The following is a 20856-nucleotide window of genomic DNA, read 5'->3' as shown; positions in this document are numbered from 1 at the left end:
GCCTGTCCGCTTACAACCATCTGGCTGTTAGATCTCTTTCCCCTCAGATCCTCCACCTCCTTGCTCCTGTTCTCACTCAGCTTCCCTTTCTACTTTAGCAGCCCTTCTCCTATACCTCAGCCCAGCATTAAGATTAATGGATTTTTCACTTCCATTATGCATTTCACTGTCAAATGCCCTTCTTGAGAAGTTAGAATGTTTGTGCACATTCCATGGCATCACAACTGCAGGTAGGCCTTGTAGGGAGGTGAAAAGAGCCACATCTGTCAGTGGGCATGATTCAACAGCCTATATGAAGAATCTCCCACAGGATGTATCGGAGGAGATGCATAGTTACCATAGTTAGATCAGCAACCTCCTGATATTTTTCAAATTACCTTACTTCAGTGTCCTGACCAGCTCACTGGAGACTTCCTGCTCCTTCGAACATACTTCTCCCATCTTGCCTTCAGAACAGACTGAATGAAGACAACTGTTACTTAGATCTCTCTCCTTTTTCTACACAAAGTTTGTTTCTTAATAAAACTATTTAATTCTTTTAAGCATCCTGGTGCTCCCCCCGTTGCTCTTTGCAAATTTAAACTCTCCCAACAAGATCCACCATCTTAACACAGCGCGCGGCGCTGCGGGTGCCGCGGACTGAATAAAGCCGTAAGGGCTTAGGGGGAGGAGTTAGGACGGGCTCTGTCCGGGATGAGGAAGGGTGCCGATTGGCCCCTTCCTCCGGACAGACCATCGGCCGGGCCAATCGGGAGGCGCAAAGCGCCTGCTGATTGGCCTGGCTGATTCCCGCCCTGCCAACAAAGGAGCAACTGCGAGCCGCGTGGAGCGCGGCTCGCAGTTGCTCTCTTGCCAGAGGCCTGACGCGTCAGGCCGCTGGCCCAGGGAGCCCCCGCCAGCCACGATCTGCACGGCTGCCGGAGGCTCCCTGCGGGGAAAGGCTAGCGCCCATTGTATTTCTACATACAATGGGCTTTGCCTCTAGTTTTTGATAAAGTCTGATGAAGCACTGTTCTCTCTGATGCTACTCCTACTATTCAATCTAACAAAATCAGAATCCAATAGCACCTTTAAGACCTGAGGAAGAGTGCATGCACTCAAAAGCTCATGCCTTGAATAAATCTTTGTTGGTCTTAAAGGTGCCACTGGACTCTGATTTTGTTGTGTTACTTCAGACCAACACAGCTACCCACTTGAATCTACTATTTAATCTGTCCTCTTTTCATTTGGAACCTCCGTCTCCTTGGTCCTGTTCTCAGCTTCCTGTCCTGAATAAGCAGCCCTTCTCCTTTTCCTCAGCAGAGTGTTAAGATTATTCCTAGCCAACATGATCTTTCACTTCCATTACAGAAGCTGCATGTCATTGTTCAATGACCTTCTGGATAAGTTAGAATGTTTCTGTACATTCCGTGACATCACAACTGCCAGCAGTTTGCCAGCGGACTGGCAAAAACTAGATTTCATTCTACCTCTTTCAAAAAGAACTGATGAAGCATCACCAATACTACGCCCTAGTCATGAAACACGTGTGTTTCTTTTATCAATTCAGTCTCAAGTCCAACGAACAATTCTATTTCTTGTTTGAAATTTCCACAAATCCCAGGGGTGGGAGGTGGGAACCAACCTGTCTTCAAAAACAGCATTTTTATTGTTATTTTATTTATTTATTGCCCTATCTTGTGAAACATAGGGAAGTTTATAGTAGAGTTACCAAATGAGTACAAACATTATACATTTAAATACATTAAATAATAATATTAAAACAGATACTGAACAGTTGCCCACTCTTCTGTCATGGGAGCAAAAGAGTGGCCTTTTTAATTATTCACTGGAAGTTAAAAGCTGGTGTTGACATTCCAGGAAATAACACCACAGTAGAGACATGCTAACAGACTTTTCAAATCTCTTTCAAGAAGCCTTTGGTGAAAGGCCTCTTAATCTAAAACACTATGTTTATTAATTCTGTTTGACCTCTGGACTATACAACAGACTGGGTTCTCGAGGTATGGAATGAGGGTTCAGTCAGAGACTGGTCCCTCTGCCTCGTGGACCACCCACCATAGATACCTGACCTTTGCCATGTCCACATTTCCTGGTTTCTCCCTGCTGTTTCCTTTGCTTTTTCTAAGTTGAACTGCACAAAAAAATTAAGGCTGCCGGTTTCTGGGAAGATAAAGTGCTGGAAAATCCCATAGAGGAGACATGTGTGCTTTAAAGCCATTTTTAAGGGCAGCACTAGGTAGCCCCCCCCCACTCCCAACTCAACCAGCCTCTCTAGAAGGTGACCATGGTGGATAGTATCAGGAATCAGGAGAATCAACTTGCCTTGCCATGGTTCCAAGGGGGATCAAGGCCATTTACATCCCAAACCCTAGTCTCAATCTGAAATGGGTCGAGATAATCTATCTCATCCAGAATGCCAGAAGCTGCGTGGTCACCTTGCACTCAAGTCCCTTGCTGAAAAACTACAACTGATTTGTGGAATTCAAAACTTAAGTTGCCTGGGAGAACCGGAAGCTTTGGAGAACAGCCACTATGACATCATGACCCTGTGAGGTCCTTACTGCCATTGGCAACCAACTCTACTTGTAGCTATCTGTTCAATTTAGGAGCTGTATTCTACTAAGCAGCAGTACCTTTCTGGCTCTGTTCATTTTGTGACAAGAACCCCAACACAAAAAAACACAGATTCAAGCAGGTAGCCGTGTTGGTCTGAAGCAAAAGAACAAATTTTGAGTCCAGTAGCACCTTTAAAACCAACAACATTTTTTTTTTCATGTGCGGGCACACTTCTTGACATTGTATCTGAAGAAGTGGCCATGCACACAAAAGCAGATACCTTGAATAAGACCTTGTTGGTCTTAAAAGTGCTGCTGGACTCAAAATTTGTTACACAAAAACACACAGAACCACAGAATGATTTCAAACTGAAGACAGAAAATGGGAGAAACGGACAGGGAGCCATTTTATCACCCTCTCTCTTCAATCAGCATGCAGAACATATCATAACAAAAGCTCAGATTGGAGTTAGAGGAAGGTGGAATGGAAATTGGTGGAAAGAACATTAATGATTTGAGATATGCAGAGGACAACACGTTACTGGCAGAAAACAGTGAACAGTCACAAAACAACTACAGATGAAGGATAAAGAGAAAGCACCAGGGTAGGATTACAACTGAACATAAGAGGAAAAAAGGAAGACTACAGGGGAATTACATAACTTGAAGGCTACCAATGAAGGAAGTGAAATTGTTCAATGTTTTCTATTACTCGGGTCAATCATCAACCAGAAAGGAGACTGCAACCAAGTCAGAAGGAGCTAAGAAAGCTTCTTAAGGGTTGTCCCCATTACTAATTACTAACATGTCCCCATTACTAATTTGTTAAACATTTATCAGGTGATAAGAGCATATATGGTCATGTCGGCCCACATCTCCCAAAATGGCCAATGATGGGCCATGAGGAGGTGGGTAGGGGTGGTCATGTCAAGCTATGCATCCCAACCATATTCTGCGTGATTGGGCCACTTCTGGGATTTTTCAAAGCCTGAAGAATGTTTCAGGCGTTTCTCAGTGGTAAAAAAGTTAAGAAAGGGTGGTGTATACAATCAAGAAAGCTGACCAGGAGACAGTTTATTCATTTGAATTGTAGTGTTGGGGGAGAATTTTATGGATATTGCAGGCTGCCAAAAAGACAGATAAGGGGAGTTTAGATCAAACTAAATCTGACCTCACCCTAGAAACTCTGACATATTTGGTCCCATTATGAGAACACAAGAGTCACTGGAAAAGCAATCATGCTAGGAAACGTTGAGGGCAACAGAAAAAGAAGACCCAACATGAGATAGATAGATTGATGCAAATCAAGGAAGCCACAGCCCTCAGTTTGCAAGCCCTCAGTTTGCTGTAATGCAAGGCTTCACCAAACAAACTATGGTTGATGTGACAATCCGTAAAGCCTCTCCCTATGTTCTTAATCCCCAGGCAGAAACATACAGGAGAAGAGGGTCCTTCAGATACCCCACTCCTAAGCCTGCTTTGAGAGAGAGCCTGTGGCTCAGACATGACTGGGAGAAGAATTTCCCAAGTACAGAATTTCCCAACTCAGACACCCCCTCACCGTAGAAATTAAGCATTGCTTGGTCCAAGATTGCTCTTTGGGAGTACAGACTACACAACCAGCATGTAAAGCAATAGCAATGTAATCCATTAAGGGAACAGACACAACCCTTACTGTGTTGGAACATCATAAGGCTTTGCGCAAACTACGAATCAATAGTTCATGTACTGCCTGTGTCACTCGAGGGTTTCCCATGAAAGTATGGAACTACTATAAGCCATGTTCCCTTTTTCAAGTGATCAGAAGACAACACAACAAGACGAAGTGATTTGGCTGCAGGCCACCGCTAGTTCAATGCCTGCTATGTTCATAGACTGCAAGAAAAACCAAACATGTCCCTTTCCTCTCTACAAAGGACCTCCTTTTGACCTCAGACTGTCTACCTTGCAGACCTCCTTCCACACAGAGAAATGGCCTGCAGGCACTTTTTTCAATTCAAGTGGAGACCACCAGGGAATCCAGGGAACTCCTACACTGCAAAGGCAGTGTACTAATACTAATAAATCATAAGAATTTTTTAAAGGGTATTTACTGGTACTGAGTACTGGCACTTTTGTGTCCTGAGAGAAGAATTGGTAGAAATCAGCAGAACCTCTTCAACAGTACTGAATCTTTCTTCCTTTCTTCCCTCCTTCCTGCCCTCCTTCCTTCCTCCCTTCCTTCCTTCCTTTCTCAAAAGCATTTATTAGCCAGCATCAGATCTCTGACTGGTAGGTAGTGTTCTGCAGTTCAAGATCTAGCCAAGTTTTGGGGAATTGCAGGGGTCTCTTTGCAGGATCCTTGCTGTTCCAAACAACACGGTCTTCTCGAGCTGAGCTGGTGTTCTCTGCTCAATGTTCAGAATGTCGAGTTGCCGCTTGAGACTTCTAGGCAGAGCTCCCAGAGCTCCAAGGACAACTGGCATGATGGTGACCTTCTTCTCCCAGAGGTTCATAGGTCTTGCTATTTTGTGATCTTCTTCCATTCTTTCTTACTATTCGGCTGTCCCCTGGGATTTCTCATCCACCACCACCCCTTTGTGAAATGAGGGTTTTATGCTCCAGATCTGTTTGTTATTGGAAGTCTGAAAGAAACTTAGTTTCATCATCATAATTTATTTATTTATTTATATTTCTATACTGCCCTCCCATGAGGCTCAGGGCAGTTTACACAAAACACAGGGATAATACAGCACAATTCATAACATCAACAACAATAATGTTGTTCTCATGACAACAACTTCCTAGTACAGTTGTGCTGGGCGTGAGTTAGCAGACATGATGGACTGACTTTACCGCCATTTATTTTGTTATTTATTTATTTGATTTCTATACTGTCCTTCCATATGGCTCAGGGCAGTTTACATACAACATGGGGGATACATGGAACGAATTAGTACATAACATAAAGAAATACAACAACATCAGTGTTGGAGGGGGGTTATTCACCTTTGCCTCCACCCTAGTGACCCCAAGAGATGGTGAAGGTTAGAAGGGGTTTAAGCATGACCATATATCATATCCCTTTTCTTGTCCATCCTCGTTCGACTGCTGTCTCTTATTAACACTACCAATTAACCCTACCAATATATAACATTTAAGGAAAGCAGTTTCAAATGTAACTGAATGTACAACTGCACATACTAGTCTCTCCATTCCTGAGTGGGCCCAGAGTTCAGTTGGGCTACCACCGAACTCAAATTTCTATCCATTAGCTCCTCTATTTGTATGTTGATTGACGGCCATTCACAAGACTCTGATAAGTGCCTCAGTTCTATCTCAGCTATAATTGCCCAGTGAATTATACATCTGAACTCTAGCTAAACCCTCCTTGGCAATTAACATCCCACCCACTCTACTTATAAGTTTGGCAGAAGCAGTTCTGATCCATTATATCTGAAGAAATGTGCTTCCACATGAAAGCCTTTATTAAATAAAACTTTGTGGCTCTCAAAGGTGCCACTGGACTCAAACGTTGCTCTGTTTCATCATTCTTTGTGATATGGTCTGGTTTGTGCTCCCGGAAGGCTGATGGCAAGCCATATTTCTTCACAAGACTCCAATGCTACGTAGCTCTAACTCTCTCGTGACGTTATTTATCGTCAGCTTGAGCAATGTTACGGCAGGCGCAAAGCACATGGTCAAGTTTTTCATCTTTTGTCTTGCAAAGCTGGCATTTGCTATCATTGCTGGTCTTCTGAATCTTGTCATTATTATTACTGTTGCTATTATTGCTAATGATAGTAATAATAATACCCCTCTGGTAAAGGTATCCCCTGTGCAAGCACTGGGTCATGTCTGACCCTTGGGGTGACATCCTCCAACATTTTCATGGCAGACTCAATACGGGGTGGTTTGCCAGTGCCTTCCCCAGTCATTACCGTTTACCCCCCAGCAAGCTGGGTACTCATTTTACCAACCTTGGAAGGATGGAAGGCTGAGTCAACCTTGAACCAGTTGCTGGGATTGAACTCCCAGCCTCATGGGCAGAACTTCAGACGGCATATCTGCTGCCTTACCACTCTGCACCACAAGAGGCTCATATATATGCTCAATTGTGAGCAAACGCCCCACATCCTTAGGCTATCTCATTGCTTACTTTGGAGAGGAAATGGCTGCATGAAAGGGACAGCAGGGGGGGAAACTCAACTGTTTGATCTCCTGCTTTTGATCTCATTTGTGCTCACTGATGAATTAGCTGCCCAACATGCCTTGCCTCCAACCAGGACCCAGTCTTCATAAAGCTCCGGACTCAAGCCCATCTCTCTCTTGCCCCTCGCCTGATCACTTACCATTCAAGAATACGCGGAACTGTGAAGCCGGAGCATCTTGGCAAAGGTCTCTCCTCGGATCACTCAAAGTGGACCGCCAGCTGTCTCCGGTTGACTTCCTGCTGGGCGCCTAATAGGATTAATCTGCAAGCTGTGGATGCACATGGCTGACGCTTCTTTGGCAAGAGGCACAGGGAGCCAGTTCTGCTTCACGCATCTTCAGCAATTAGCCTGGATGTTGTCTACTCCAGCCTCCATCCCTCAAACAGAGAGATTGTCCACCAGCCTGTGAAGATACCACCTGCCTTTTTTGCTGTTGTCCCTCCATTTCAAAAAGGGGAATAATGGGGAAGTGGCACTGGGACTCCCAGAAGGCCTAGTTATTTTTTGGGCTGCTGGTGCCATAAGTGTTCCTATGGTGGCCCATGTCTTCTGTCAGGGTACACATTTCACGGATTCCTGCAGAATGACAGGGATTGGTGACCCCTGCCCTCTCTGGAGCTTCTCCTCAAAAATCACTTCTCTTTGTCTGCTTTTCTCCCCTGAGAAGGTTAATTCCAGTCCCTGGAGGCCCCTCTAGAGATACCAACCTCCAGGTGAGACCTGAGGATCCCCCAGAAATATCAATCACCTGCAGAGTAAAGAAATCAATTCCCCATGGAACAAATAGCTGTTTGGCAGGTAGACTCCCTAGTACAATACCACACTACACTGAGGTCCTGCCCTAAATCCCATCCACTTCCAGCTCCACTCCAAAATCTCCAGGTATTTCCCAACCCAGAGCTGACAACCCTAGGCCCCATGGAGAGAACACTATGGGGAGGTGTTTCTGAAGGGAAAAGCAGAACCAGGAGGAGGGTAAAAAGTGCCCCCCAAGTCACAGCTGATTTATGGTGACCCCAAAAGGATTCCAAGGGAGGTGTTCAGGGTTGGTTTGCAATTGCCTGCCTCTGTGTAGCAAACACAGACCTTTTTGGTGGTCCCCCATGCAAGTATTAACCAGGATTGATCCTGCTCAGCTTCCAAGACCTGACAAGATCAGGCTAGTCAAGGCTAGCCGGGTCAGGGCATTGTTGTCCTTACCGCTTACAGTTTTAGCCATCCATTCCTCCAAGGAGGTCCAAGCAGGGTACACAGTTCTCAGTTCCAACATGGTGTATTGGTTAAAAATGACGGACTCTAACCAGTAGAACAGGGTTTGATTCCCCACTCCTCCACATGCAGCCAATTGGGTGACCTAATCAGTTCTCTCAGAGCTGTCCTTGCAAAGCAAATCTCTTAGCCCTCTCTCAGCCCCAATTACCTCACAAGGTGCCAGTTGTGGAGAGAGGAAAGGAAGGTGACTGTAAGCCTCCTTGAAACTTCATAAGGTTAAAGTAAAGCAGGGTATAAAAGCTTGCTGCATGGCTGAGGAGGAGACATGGAAAGGGTGGAGGATATGAAGGCTGTTAGCAGGACGGAAAAAGAAAATAATGTGGGGAGGGGGATACAGGAGACAGTGAGGTGCCACCCCAGAAGTCCTTGACGGTTGCTGCCATGCAAGTGGGCCTGGCCCAATAGCCAGCACCAAATAACAGGGCTGTGGTTTTCCTAGGTAGAGGTTGCCGGGAGGGGGAGCTTAAGACAGAGGGCACATAAAAGTGTCGGGAATCCTTGCTCTGCATCCTTCCCATGCCCACTCTGAGGCTGAAGTCATGCACAATGGGAGTGTTCCATTTGACAGTTAGCTTTGGACAGTTGGTTGTTAGTGAGAGAGACTGGCTCTCTCTGTTCATGTTCAGGTTTATCTGTCAGAAAATGCAAAGCAATTCATATGTCTATGTTGTGAATAGCAAGTGAAACAATGCAAGAACCAGATTGTTAACTTTATGTGAACGAGGGAAGCAGAAAGCGTATATCAGAAGAGCAGATTTTTTTTTACCTCAGAGAAAAGGTTACTGTTAAAGATTGTGTTTGACTGCTGTTATCACCAGGCAGCTTTTATATACAGTTTTTCTCACTCCGCCGAACAAACTGTGACTGGGAGATTAGTGTAAGCTGACTAGCTTCCACAAAAGATTTCATCATATTTTATTTTTCCTCAGCTAAAATATTGATAGAAATCAAAATCCCAGTATTACCCTCAATATTTTTACCTTCAACCTCCAATAAAGAACTAGGTTGGCTGTTGTGTAGGTGAGGAAATTCTGAGATATTTGGGGACTGGAGCCTGAGGACGGAGAAGTTTGAGGAGGATAGGGACCTTAGATGGGTATAATGGCCTAGACTCCACTCTTGAAAGAAGTCATTTCATCCCTGAGACCAATGGTTGCCAACCTCCAGGTGGGGTCTGGAGCTCACCTGGAATCACAACTGCTCTCCAGATCACAGAGATCAGCTCCTTGGAGAAAATGGCTGCTTTGGAAGATGGACTATATGGCATTATACTCTGCTGAGATTGTGTGCCTCCCTAAATCTCACCCTCTAAAGGCTCCACTAACATACCTCCTGGGATTTCCCAACCTGGAGCTGACAACCCTAATGGGGAAATTTATCTCTGTAGTTGGGAGACCTCTTGTGATTCCAGGACATTCCCAGGCTCTATCTGGATGTTGACAACCCTCAAACAGCCAAGGAAGCAGGCAAAGGGGAGAGGTTCTGAGACTTTCAGGAAAGGAAAGAAAAAATCATTTGGGCATCAGAAATGAAATGACTCCCTCAAGTCCTTGTGGGTACCCACTCACAATTATAATAAATATGCATGATCTGAGTTCGAAAACTTCAACCAAGCTTAACATAATGGCTTTATAAATGATGACCCAAACAGTTTGGAGTCCCCATATTTCTCTCAATAGATAAGAACTTCACATTTGTTGGGACCTGTTAAGAGTCAATTGGATGACACTGTTCCTGCAATGCCTGAATGGTAATCTTCTGGTCCCTCCTGATCTTCACTGATCTTCAGGTGGAACATCAGCTTTGCACACAGAAGATTCTAGGTTCAATCCACTGCATCTCTAATTTAAAACATGAGGTAATGGGAAAGGCCTCTGCCAGTCAGGGTAGAAAATATTGACCCAGCAGGTTTCACTCATCTTCAGGTATTTATGTTATGTCCTGGCAGCTTGGGTTCCCTTTATACCAGCCTACGCCTTTCACAACAATCTGTTCTTGACTCCATGAGAGCCAGTCAAGACCAGACTCTGTGCGCAGCTTCTAATCCAGTTCCATTCCCCTCACAGACAGCAATGGGTCCCCACTGATTGGTTCTCAGATGGCCCAAGCAGTCCCCAGTCAAAAATGGTACGGTTCCAAGCTCAAAATGGCTGTCCTTCAGAATCCCATCCCTCTGTTCAGCATCAACAGGAACAGAGCCAAACGCTCTCCGCTTGAATTTTCCATTAGGCTGTCTTCTTCCCTTTTGCAGCCACTACCTGGCCACCCTGGGGCAGCACTATGGCCCTAGCCACCCTTTTCATGGCTGCTCCACCTGTCCAACTGTTACTCTCTTCAGAAGACAAAGCCCTCCCAGACAAAGACCTCAGCTGCCTGGTGAGAGTTGGCCGCCACTTTAAGGAGTACGCTCCGCTGCACCCCAGAGGCATCTCTTTCTCCCCAGGCTCTCCCTCTAAGCCATCAACTGCCACGCGTTTCCATTCCAACATTCCAGTGTCACGGCAACAGTTGCCCAGCGCTATTCATGCTCTGCTGACCCCTCCCTGGATACCCACAGACACATTCAATAAGTATCACGATGGGTCATCCCATCCAGGTGAGCCTCCTTGGGTGAGTTGCACGCAAAAACGATCTTGCGCATAGTCTCCATGTGCAAAAGGAACAAGGTGTATGTATGCGTGATTAGTAGACAGGCATGATGTCCTGAAAACCACAGAATTTTGACCTGTAAAATGTTTGTGGCACTCTATGTGTTTGAGAACAGGCCCCGTAGCACACCCAGGGCCCCTTCCCCTTCCCACACGCTTCAGGCCCGTCATTGCCCATGGGGGGGGGTCAACATGACCATATACAGTTATATCACCAATAAATGTTTAACAAATTTTAAAATATATACATTAATTGCCACCTATTCAGGAAACCCAGGGCTATCAGGAAACCCTAGAGCATCACGAAACCCAGGTATAAGGTTTTGAGAGTCAAAATTCCTTTGTCAAATATGATGAAAAGAAGTTCTATCTTTTTAGACCTTATATCCTGGAGCTCTTGATCTATAAGATGCTACTGGACTTGAATCTTGGTCTCCTACTTTAACCCAACGTGACTACTCACCTGAGAGCAACCTGTAAATTAACAGCAGAGATACAAAAAGCAGGACCTCCAGCAAAATTAATACATGTTTTTGGACATTTCACAGGTGCAATGTGTCAGGGGCTTTTTATATTAAGACTGCATAAACAGCTAATCTCAACTGTATTTCAACATAGGGCACTCCTGAAATCATAGGATTCAGTGGCATTATGGTTTGGCGTGAAAGGACAACACTATCACAAGCATGTAACTGTCTATGCAAAGGTATTAAAATATAAAAATGCACATATTGCAAGAATGCACAATGTTTGTCAATGCAAGCATCGCTACAATGGTATGCCTGGTGAAATTTTCGGAACACAATTCTGAAGTGCCAGAATCACAGAATTAGACAAAACGGGTGTATTTTCCTCTCTGAAATCGATTTGGAAAGCAAATCAAAGGGGGTAAACAAAGCAAGCATTATGAAATTTTAAAAATACATGTAATTTTTACACGCTATCTCTGTGCTAAGCACATGGAACTTGGGAGGAAAAAAACTAGAAGGAACTCTTCTTTTTCTGCCATCATACTTAAGTATTACAACAAAACTACAGCAGCTCACAATCTTTAGAAAACAAGTCTTCAAAGGGGTCTCTCCTGAAAAGCTACAAGGTATCACAAAGCTTTGGCGATGAAGAGGTGCTGCTGAAAGACGGTTCTGCAAAAAAACTCCTCAGCCTGCCACTTGGATATTAATATGTGTCCCAAGGTCCTGCTGCATTTCTTTGCCGGCTGTGTTTCATTTCAGGCTCCGTGGCTACCTTTCAGAACTTGTCTGGATTATCTCTGCCGCGCGCTCCACGACACAAAAGAAACAGCAACGCTTTCTCGAGGAGGTATTTTGCACCACCACGGAGAATTCTTGAGAACTGTGCTTTGATGCCTGCGGTAACATTGGCAATGTCCTTGAGACAGCCTCATGCCAGAATATTCAAAAGGGAGACTGCTGTGGGTTAAGATTGCACCAGAGGTATTTTAATGCGTGTGCCCGGATTACTGGCATGTAAATGTTAAACAGTGGTCCTTAGCCAGTTTGCATTTGTCTGGAGTTTCCAATGTCGTGCTTCTTCCAGTGAAGTCTTGGAACCAACCCCCCCCTCCCCCATCGAAATGAAACCTAAACATACAAAGGGCTAGTGTGGTGCCCTGGTTAAGAGTGTAGCATTAAGATCTAGGTCAGATCTGGGTTCAGATCCATCCCTGCTCCTGCCATGGAAGAATGCTGGGTGACCTTGCGCTCTCAGACTCCTACCTCACAGGATTGTTGTGAGGCTAAAATGGAGGGAGAACAATGTCAGCCACCTTGGGAGAGAAAGGCATTGGAGAGAAAGGCAGGGTATAAATTAATTAAATAAATGGATGCTGGACTTGCTCACATTGCCGGTGACCCCAGCTACCTTTTATAATCCAGGTCCCTTTCTGAGGAGATGGGGGTCAGATACAGGTTGGGAAACTCCTGGAGATTTGGGAATGGCACCTGGGGAGGATAGAAACCAGAGTGAGGTGGTCTGCCATGGGCTGAGTATTCTTGGGTGGTCTCCCAAGGCTTGACAGTGCTTAGCTTCCCAGATCTGACAAGATCAGCCTACCCTGGCCTATCCAAGTCAGGGCAATTGTAGCACTTCCTGGTTTCAACTGAAAATGGTTTGTTGGTACGGTGGGGAAATTAGGGTTGTCAACCTCCAGGTGGTAGCTGGAAATTTTCTGATATTATGACTAACCTCCAGGCAACATAAATGGGAAAATAGCTACTTTGGAAAGTGGGCTCTATGGTGTTATCCCACTCCCCAAACTCCACCCTCCTCAGGCTCCACTCCCAAAGTCTCCAGGCATTCCTTATCCAGAGTTGGCAACCCTAGAGAAAATGCTGGCCACAAGAGTCTGACGATTAAAAAAATGACCCCAGTGTGGGCGACACCATTGAAAAAGTGCACTTTCCTTTCTAAATGATATATCTTATGATCTGAGCTCTTCCACCAAAAGATCACAGAAAAGTGGGTCAGGGAAACAGCATAAGGCCAGGAGCAGTACGGAAAGATAACTAGAGAGCTACATGGTATGAAAGAGCCTCTTGTGGCGCAGGGTGGTAAGGCAGCAGAAATGCTGTCTGAAGCTGTCTGCCCATGAGGCTGGGAGTTCAGTCCCAGCAGCCGGCTCAAGGTTGACTCAGTCTTCCATCCTTCCGAGGTCGGTAGAATGAGTACCCAGCTTGCTGGGGGGTAAACGGTAATGACTGGGGAAGGCACTGGCAAACCACCCCGTATTGAGTCTGCCATGAAAAAGCTAGAGGGCATCACCCCAAGGATCAGACATGACCCGGTGCTTGCACAGGGGATACCTTTACATGGTATGAATGCACTTTCTCTCTCACATACAGCTCACATACACACAACGTACTTGTTTGGAACTAAAAGCAGTGAAAAGCCTCCATAAGGAAGCAACTCTGGCCTGATCCAGCAAGGCAGTTCCCATGTTTCACTGCAAAGAAAACTCACCAGACTTCTTTTAAAAGGACCAGATTTGCCTGCTATCTAGTATGGAACCCCCCTCCCCAGCCAGGGTCCTTGCACTTTCCCCAAAATACCCCTGCTAACAGCAGAGGCTCAGTGGTACTGGCGCTTGAACCTGCTGAGTTGTTAATTTTTAATAGGCATCTGAAAGTGATCCAAGAGAGCAAAAACCGATTTCAAAGTGGCTAATATGAAACCAGGTCCTGGAATGACCTTTCATTAATGCAGGCCTCCTGCAGGGACTTTTGATTCCTGTAACATTCTGGTATTACAACAAACCACGGGAGAAAGAAAACAAAACCCCAAAGTCTCTTCTTCCTTTTCTTCTGCTCTCTCATTTTCCCCCCTGCAGTTATGATGCACGACCCGATAAACACTTTTCTTTTTTGCTTAAAAAAAATACAAAGAGACAGTCAAAGCATACAGAGGCTCAAAGGGGTCCTTCAAAAATGAAAGCTGGGGGTGGAATACCCTCTGACAGCAAGAGACAGCTACAGTTCTTCTTGTCCTAGTGAAACAATTCTGATCCTGAACGCTGCCTAGATGGAAAGTCAACAGGAACCTACATTTAAATTATGCCCAAACTGCACCTAGGCATTCAGAAATACATGGGATCCTTGATTCAATATGTGTCTCTGATATGCTGAGCAAAGAGAGAGGTAGAGGAAGGCAGATAAAGTTTCCTCCACTTATGAAACTTTGACTCAGGTGATCAGGGTTCCCCAACGCAGTGCCTATGGAGCACCATGATGCCACCCCAACACCTCTCCTGGTGCCTGTCAGGTGTTTTAAGGCAGTGGGAAGAGTTAGGTGGGCCTCTAATCTGGACAGCCAGGCTCGACTCCCCACTCCTGTCATAGTCCTGTCAAAGCTCTCTCAGTCTGTTTTGGCGGTGTCTGTTGTGGGAAGAGGAAAGGAAGGTGATTATAAGCTGCATTGAGACTACTTTGGGTAGTGAAAAGCAGGGTACAAAAAAAGAGAGATCATCTCCTTTCTCCCCAGAGAAGAACCAAAGTGACTTACATCTTTCTTCTCTCCACCATTTTATCCTCACAACGCTGTGAGGTTGGTTAGGCAGAGATTATGTCATTGGCCCAAGGACACCTAATCAAGCTGCCCCAGCAAAGAGGGGATTCGAGCTTGACTCTCCCAGACCCTCATTGTGCATGCTAACCATTATGCCCCCCTGACTATCATTAGGCTACGGGACAACAGCAAAGGGTCAAAGCAAATAGTGCAAAATAATGGGGAGAAATCCCCAAATTCACCTAATTAATTCAGGGCCACACATGAACAAATGTGTGCCAGTAACAGCTTACTCAGACTGGCAGCAGCTCTCCAGGGTCTCAGGCAGAGGTCTCTCACATCACGTTCTACCTGGTCTCCAGCTGATATATGCCAGAGATTGAACTTGTGACTTTTACAATGTCAAGCAGATGTTCTGCCCCTTACTGATATGGTGCAAAGTACATGCACAGCCCTCCAGAGTGACTATTATCAATGTCCGTGGCAGGAAGAAGGGCAAGTTTGTGTTTCTCCAGGGGCCAAGCCTGGCTCTTCAGATTAGAGTCCTCTGCTCTACTTTACAGTAGCAGTTCCCAAAGTTTTCAGAATGGTGACCAAGAAGTCCATATTTACTCGGCACAGTGACCCATACAAGGCTAGCCCAGGGTTTGTTTGTTTGTTTTTGGCAAACTGGGACCTTATTTCAAGATGGGTAGCCAGGTCTGACCATCTCTAGCAGCAGAAAAGAGCAAAAGTCCAGTGGCACCTTAAAGACTAACAACATTTGAGGCAGGGGAGAAGCTTTTGGAAGGCAAGTCTCACCTCTTCAAGTATCTGAAGAAGTGAGCAGTAACTCACAAATCCTTTTACCCTGTCATACATTTTGTTAAAGTATAACCATGGCACCTGATTGGTTCAGCATTTGATTGTCTATAGTGGCAAACAGGTTGTTTTTGGGAAACCAACAACCATCACACAGCTGCCCTCACCAGAAACGCCAAGCAACTGGCATTCCAAGATAAACTGCCCATGTAAATGGAGGTTATATGAAGGCCTTTGACAACTTCTATTTCTCCATTACTCCCTCTAATCCCCTTGAAGATTCTAAGAAACTTGTTCTAGTAGTCACCAGGGCACTAGGGAAGAAACAATGCCATATGACCTGATACCATTTCCAGGGTCAGATCTTGGCTTCCAAAGCCCAACAGAGCAATGGAAAAGGCAGAATAAAGTTTAAATTCCTTATGGAAGCTAGGGATACGCTATTGGGAATACTGTCTAATGAAGTTTTGAAAGAGATATTTGAATATATAGTGACAATAGCTAGAATCATCTACACAGCAGAATGGAAATCAGACAGCTGTCCAGGTTTAGAAGAATAAGAACACAAATGTGTCCATCATGCAGTAATGAAATTAACCAATTATCCAAGAAACAGATCCATTTCAAAATCTGACAAGAGATGAAGCATTTATTATGTAAGCAGGAGACAAACTTAGAATGAGAAAGTTTTTAAAACGGTGTATAAGTGTAATAAATGCAGAAACAGAATGAGAAAAAGTTTTGAACAGAACAGTATAAGGAAATGGATTTTGAATAAAAATATCTTCATGTAATGGGCTTCCTTTTTAATTTGGGTACACTGGAAACTGTGGCTAGCATGTAGAAATGGAATATGAAGTTATGATAAGTCAGACAGCTCCCCCCCCCCTTCGATAAGGGAACAAATGGCATTGATCATTTGGTTGTTTTTAACACTTAATTGTTTTTATTGATTGCTGTGAACCGCCACAAGACGGCTGGGCCAATAGGGGCAGGTAATCAATCAATGAATGAATCTTTAAAAGGAAAAGGCAGGGGCAGTCATTAGGTTTTGGGCTAGCCTGACCCCCACTTTTGAGGCCCTAGGGGTCATCCCTCTTTGAACCACACAACAAGAGTCACATGGCAGGGGCTTCTCCTGCCTCATTCTCCTCCAAGTTTTTTGTTCTCCACTCCACTGAGAAACAAAGTCAAAGTTATAGCATTGGGGAAGGGGAAGATAAACTGGGCGCCTATCCTCTGTTACAGCTCTGGAAGAGAGACACTGACTAATAGTATCTCTGAGCTGCTGCCAAACATGCTGGCATTTTGCAGGATCTGAACAGGAAACCATTGGGAGCAGAGGCAGCATCAGCATACCCTGAGGTCCTTGCTGTCAAGGCACAGGACTTCTGTCAGGGCCCACTGCCCAAGACAATATGTCCACCCGATGGCCAGCCACTCTTTCCCCACCTGCTTCAATGAAAGCACTCTGCACCCATGGTCTCAGTCGCACACGCGGTCCAGCTCAGTCAGGAAACGGACTTGCGGATGGTACAGACATCTGTGTCTCCCGGTTGAGAAAGGGCTCAAGGAGTGGGTGGGAGATGGGTCAGTGGGGGGGGGGGGATGGAGAAGGGAGGCATGCAAAGAGGGGCTGGGGGTAGGCAGATGGGGACCTAGGAACTCTCCACCCAATCAGGGCCATAGCCTTCTCTGTTCTGGCCCCCACCCATCTTCCACCTCTGAGAGATCAGGGCTGGAGATAAATAATTCCTCAGGGCCACCAAAATGGAGCTCTTCCACCAGGCATATGCTTAAAGGTCCACTGAAACTAACATAATCTATGGGCCACCCTGAACCACTCCCCATGTAGCAAATACCAGAACCGACCAACCATGGGGCTGTTAAAATGCTGAAGTTGTCAAACTACGTTCTCTCTGTTATCACTGTTACTACAAAGTTATACTGTATTGTTCTTTGTTGTTCCATATAAACCTTCCTGACCCAGAGAGGAGAATGGTATGTAAATATAATTTTAAATGCCTTAAGACAAAACAAGCGAGTCACCGGAAACACAAACATCAGTTCAGATGTCCCCACACCAGAGGTCACTAACCTTTTTGAGCTTGCAGTTGCATTTGGAATTCTACCCGTGCGTGGTGGGCACATTCACAAAATGGCCGCTGCAGAAGCCAGAGCACGCCACAAAATGGCTGACGCAGCCTACCTTCAGGCACACACCTTTTGCTGCAGTGGCAGCTGCTGACAAAGCGAGTTTTTTTACAATTCCACACAGCTAATCTACTTTCCAATGGTCAGTCAGCTTTAGTGGGCAAAAGTCTCACCTGGCCCTACCCACTTTCTAAGAACACTTGCTGGGCCCAGGAAAAGTATTGGAGGGCACCATGTTGGGGACTCCTGCCCAATACAATGCAATGTTATAAGTGAAACATACACTTATTTTTTCTTACCAAGAAAAGTAGGTAAGAACCAGAGTTAGTGAGAAACATTAGTACAGTATCAGCAAGGCCATGAAACGAGGTGGTATTGCAAAATAAAACTCAAGCTAGTCATTAAAGATACCACCAGACTCCCTGTTTATCCAGCAATAAAAGGGAGGCGAGATAAATGTCCCGCGACCGTTTGAGATAACCCCCAAACCCTTCCACGCGGCAAGAGAAAAGGCCCGCGGGGAGGGTCTTGCCGGGGTTCTGTTTAAGCAAATCAAAAGGCCAATTGGGTTGGAAAAAAGAAAACCCCTTTTCCAAAGGAGTGGTGTGTCTGTGTATGTGTGTGTGTGTGGGCGGGGGGGGGGTCTTGAATGCGACCCTTCCAGGCGGAAAGAGCAGCGGCCAAAGCGCCGAGATGATCTAATTACAGTTTAGACGGGCGGATTAACGCCTCTGGGCGGCCTGGGGGGGGGGGTGTGCGCATCAGGGGCTCACTCAGACGGATTAATCCGAAGCGAATGGGTGTGTTTCATGGAGCCCCCACTAGGCCCGGCGCTCGCTTTGAACGCGGCCGGGCTTCGGCTCCCTCCAGGGCGCTCCGCCACGTGCCTTTCTCTCCCCCCCCCCCCCCCCGACCCCGAGGCAATATAAACAAGGCCACCTCCCCGCCCCCGTTGCAGAGCGCAATCCCGGCGAAGGGGCGGGCTGCCGGCGGCCTCTCCCTCCCAATCGGGGCGGCCATGGAAGGGGCCGGCCCCGCCTCGCAGGCGCTCGCCTTCTGCGTCCTCCGCCGCCAGCGCCAGGCCTCTTCGTTGCGCAAGGCGGCGGGCGAAGGCGGGGACGCGGCTTCCTTGGACGCGCTAAGGTCTGCGCCCGACCCGCAAGCGCGGCGGGATCGGGCAGGCGCGGAGCGCAGTCTGTCCGCCCGGGAGGCGCTGCGAAGGTGCGCTTGGCCCCGGCCCGAGGCGCCGCTCGGCGGAGCGTGGACCCGGCAGCGGCGCCTGGCCGCCAACGCCCGCGAAAGGAGGCGCATGCTGGTGCTCAACGTGGCCTTCGACCGCCTGCGGAGCGTCGTGCCCGCCCTGCGCGGCCAGCGGAAGCTCTCCAAGGCGGAGACCCTGCACATGGCCCAGATCTACATCTCCCTGCTGAGCGAGATCCTGCAAGGGGCGGCCAGGCGCGGCTCCGAAGGCCAGGCCCGCGGGAACGACCCCCTCGGCCAGCAGGACGCCGCCTCCGGGCGAGAAAACAACCTTCCCGGGACGCTGGTGGGGCTCGAGGCGCGCAGATGGAAAGAGGGGAGCGGGAGGCCGAGGGATGGGGCGCGCTCGCTTGTAGCCGCGACGTTAAGCGTACAGGTCAGGCTGCACGACATCAGATCGCACTCTTGAACGGACGGGGCCGCTGAGGATGCTGCAGCCATCGCTATCAGAGGGGCCGGGCAAGAGACCCCAGAAGGGTAACTGCCTTAAAGGCCTTTTCACCTGCCATGCAAGGCAGGCGCAATCCACCAAGGAGAGCCTTTGAAGGGGGTTTTGCAATTGCGCAGGGTAAAAGCCAGTGGCGAAGTTGGCAGTGCCTTCTTGAGTCTGGGGGGGGGGGGGGGATTAGTAATTTTGAGGCAATTTAAAGACCAACATCTTGTTCCAGAATAAGTTTCCATAGGTGAAAACACTTCACCAGAGGCAATGAGTGGGCCCTTACCAGGCAGACGTTTCCTGAATGTGGCTTGAAATAAGGAGAGGCACAAGGGCCAGTGTAGTGCATGACTAGGAGTGTCGGAGCAGTTTTCTGGGAGACTTGGGGTTGAATCTCCACTTGTGCCGTGGGATGACCTTGGCCCAGTTGTCCCCTCTGCCTAACCTTCCTCACAGGGTTGTTGAGAGCAGGGGTAGTCAACCTGTGGCCCTCCAGATGTTCATGAACTACAATTCCCATGAGCCCCTGCCAGCATTTGTTGGCAGGGGCTCATGGGAATTGTCCATGAACATCTGGAGGGCCACAGGTTGACTACCCCTGGTTGAGAGGATAAAATGGGAGGAAAGAAGGATGAAATCTGGTTTGGGTTCCCACTGGGAAGAAGGGCAGGGCACAGGTGTAGATCACCTGCTCAGAATTCCTTCTGTGATAGTATTCTATACACGGTAGTTTGTTGGGGTATTTTTTTTAAACAAGTTGCTAGTGGGAAACGGCAACTATTTATCATCTAATGAATGGATGATCCACAGTTTAGAAATGGGTTTTGTTTTTGATGTAACCCACTAGGATGCTGACTCGATGTGCGCATGGAGACCATCTTAAAGCCCCCCTGAAGCTTCAATGTAACAGAGTGAAAGTTCGAAATGGGGAGAAGGGAGAAAAACAGACCCAAGTGAATGGAGGGCCCAGTTCATTCCCCTCTAGGAACTGTGAACCTCCCTGTATCCCAAACAGTATAACTACGGAAGCTCTGATATGGTGGTGCACAGGTTCAAGTGTCATTGTCCTGAAAACTCAGAGCCAAATGAGGTGTGTCCTGGATGTTCTCCTGTTCGATACCCAGCTATTTTTAAAAAACTTAATTTTCAAGCTGGGTGGGGGTAGGGAGAATGAGGCAAACAGTGATTCCCAGGAAATCAGGAAAATGGCATGAGAGATGCAATACCACCACCACCCATGTACACACACATGTGCTGCAGTGCTGGTCAAAACCAAGTCCCTGCATTCTGGAAAATAAAGCTTAAAAATTGCTGGCAGCTCTTGGTGATTACAGTGCTGGACTAGGGGCGGGGAAAACCGAGTTCAGATCTCTGTTAACCGGGAAGCATTAGGCCAGTCAGAGCCTCATTTGTCCCACAGAGGTTGTTGGGATAAAATGGCGCAAGAGAGGGCCATGTATTCTGTTCTGAGCTTCATGGAGAAAGAGCACAGTAAACAGGAGAGGGCTTCTACA

At 46.9% G+C, this 20856-nt stretch overlaps 1 protein-coding gene across 2 annotated transcripts; it reads left to right on the top strand.

Moving 5' to 3' along the window:
• Positions 1-18613: 18613 nt before the first annotated feature.
• On the top strand, positions 18614-20653 carry LOC143843886 (uncharacterized). 2 transcript variants are annotated; one of them, XM_077350618.1, is made up of 2 exons: positions 18614-19799; positions 19930-20653. In XM_077350618.1, exon 1 carries the CDS (start codon positions 18665-18667, stop codon positions 19313-19315), a length of 651 nt encoding a protein of 216 aa, XP_077206733.1. In that variant the 5' UTR covers positions 18614-18664; the 3' UTR covers positions 19316-19799; positions 19930-20653. The 2 variants fall into 2 exon arrangements, with proteins under 2 accessions (XP_077206733.1, XP_077206732.1); XM_077350617.1 differs by having other exon boundaries at positions 18614-19802.
• Positions 20654-20856: the final 203 nt, after the last annotated feature.

The sequence above is a fragment of the Paroedura picta genome, chromosome 8 (assembly GCF_049243985.1).
Source record: "Paroedura picta isolate Pp20150507F chromosome 8, Ppicta_v3.0, whole genome shotgun sequence".
Taxonomy (NCBI): Eukaryota; Metazoa; Chordata; class Lepidosauria; order Squamata; family Gekkonidae; genus Paroedura; species Paroedura picta.
Note: the sequence above shows the minus strand (reverse complement) of the source record. Positions and strands in the feature narration are given on the sequence as shown.

What these genes read in the sequence shown, in the direction of transcription:
- LOC143843886 (XM_077350618.1), top strand. Translation starts at nt 18,665, where the DNA reads ATGGAAGGGGCCGGCCCCGCCTCGCAGGCGCTCGCCTTCTGCGTCCTC.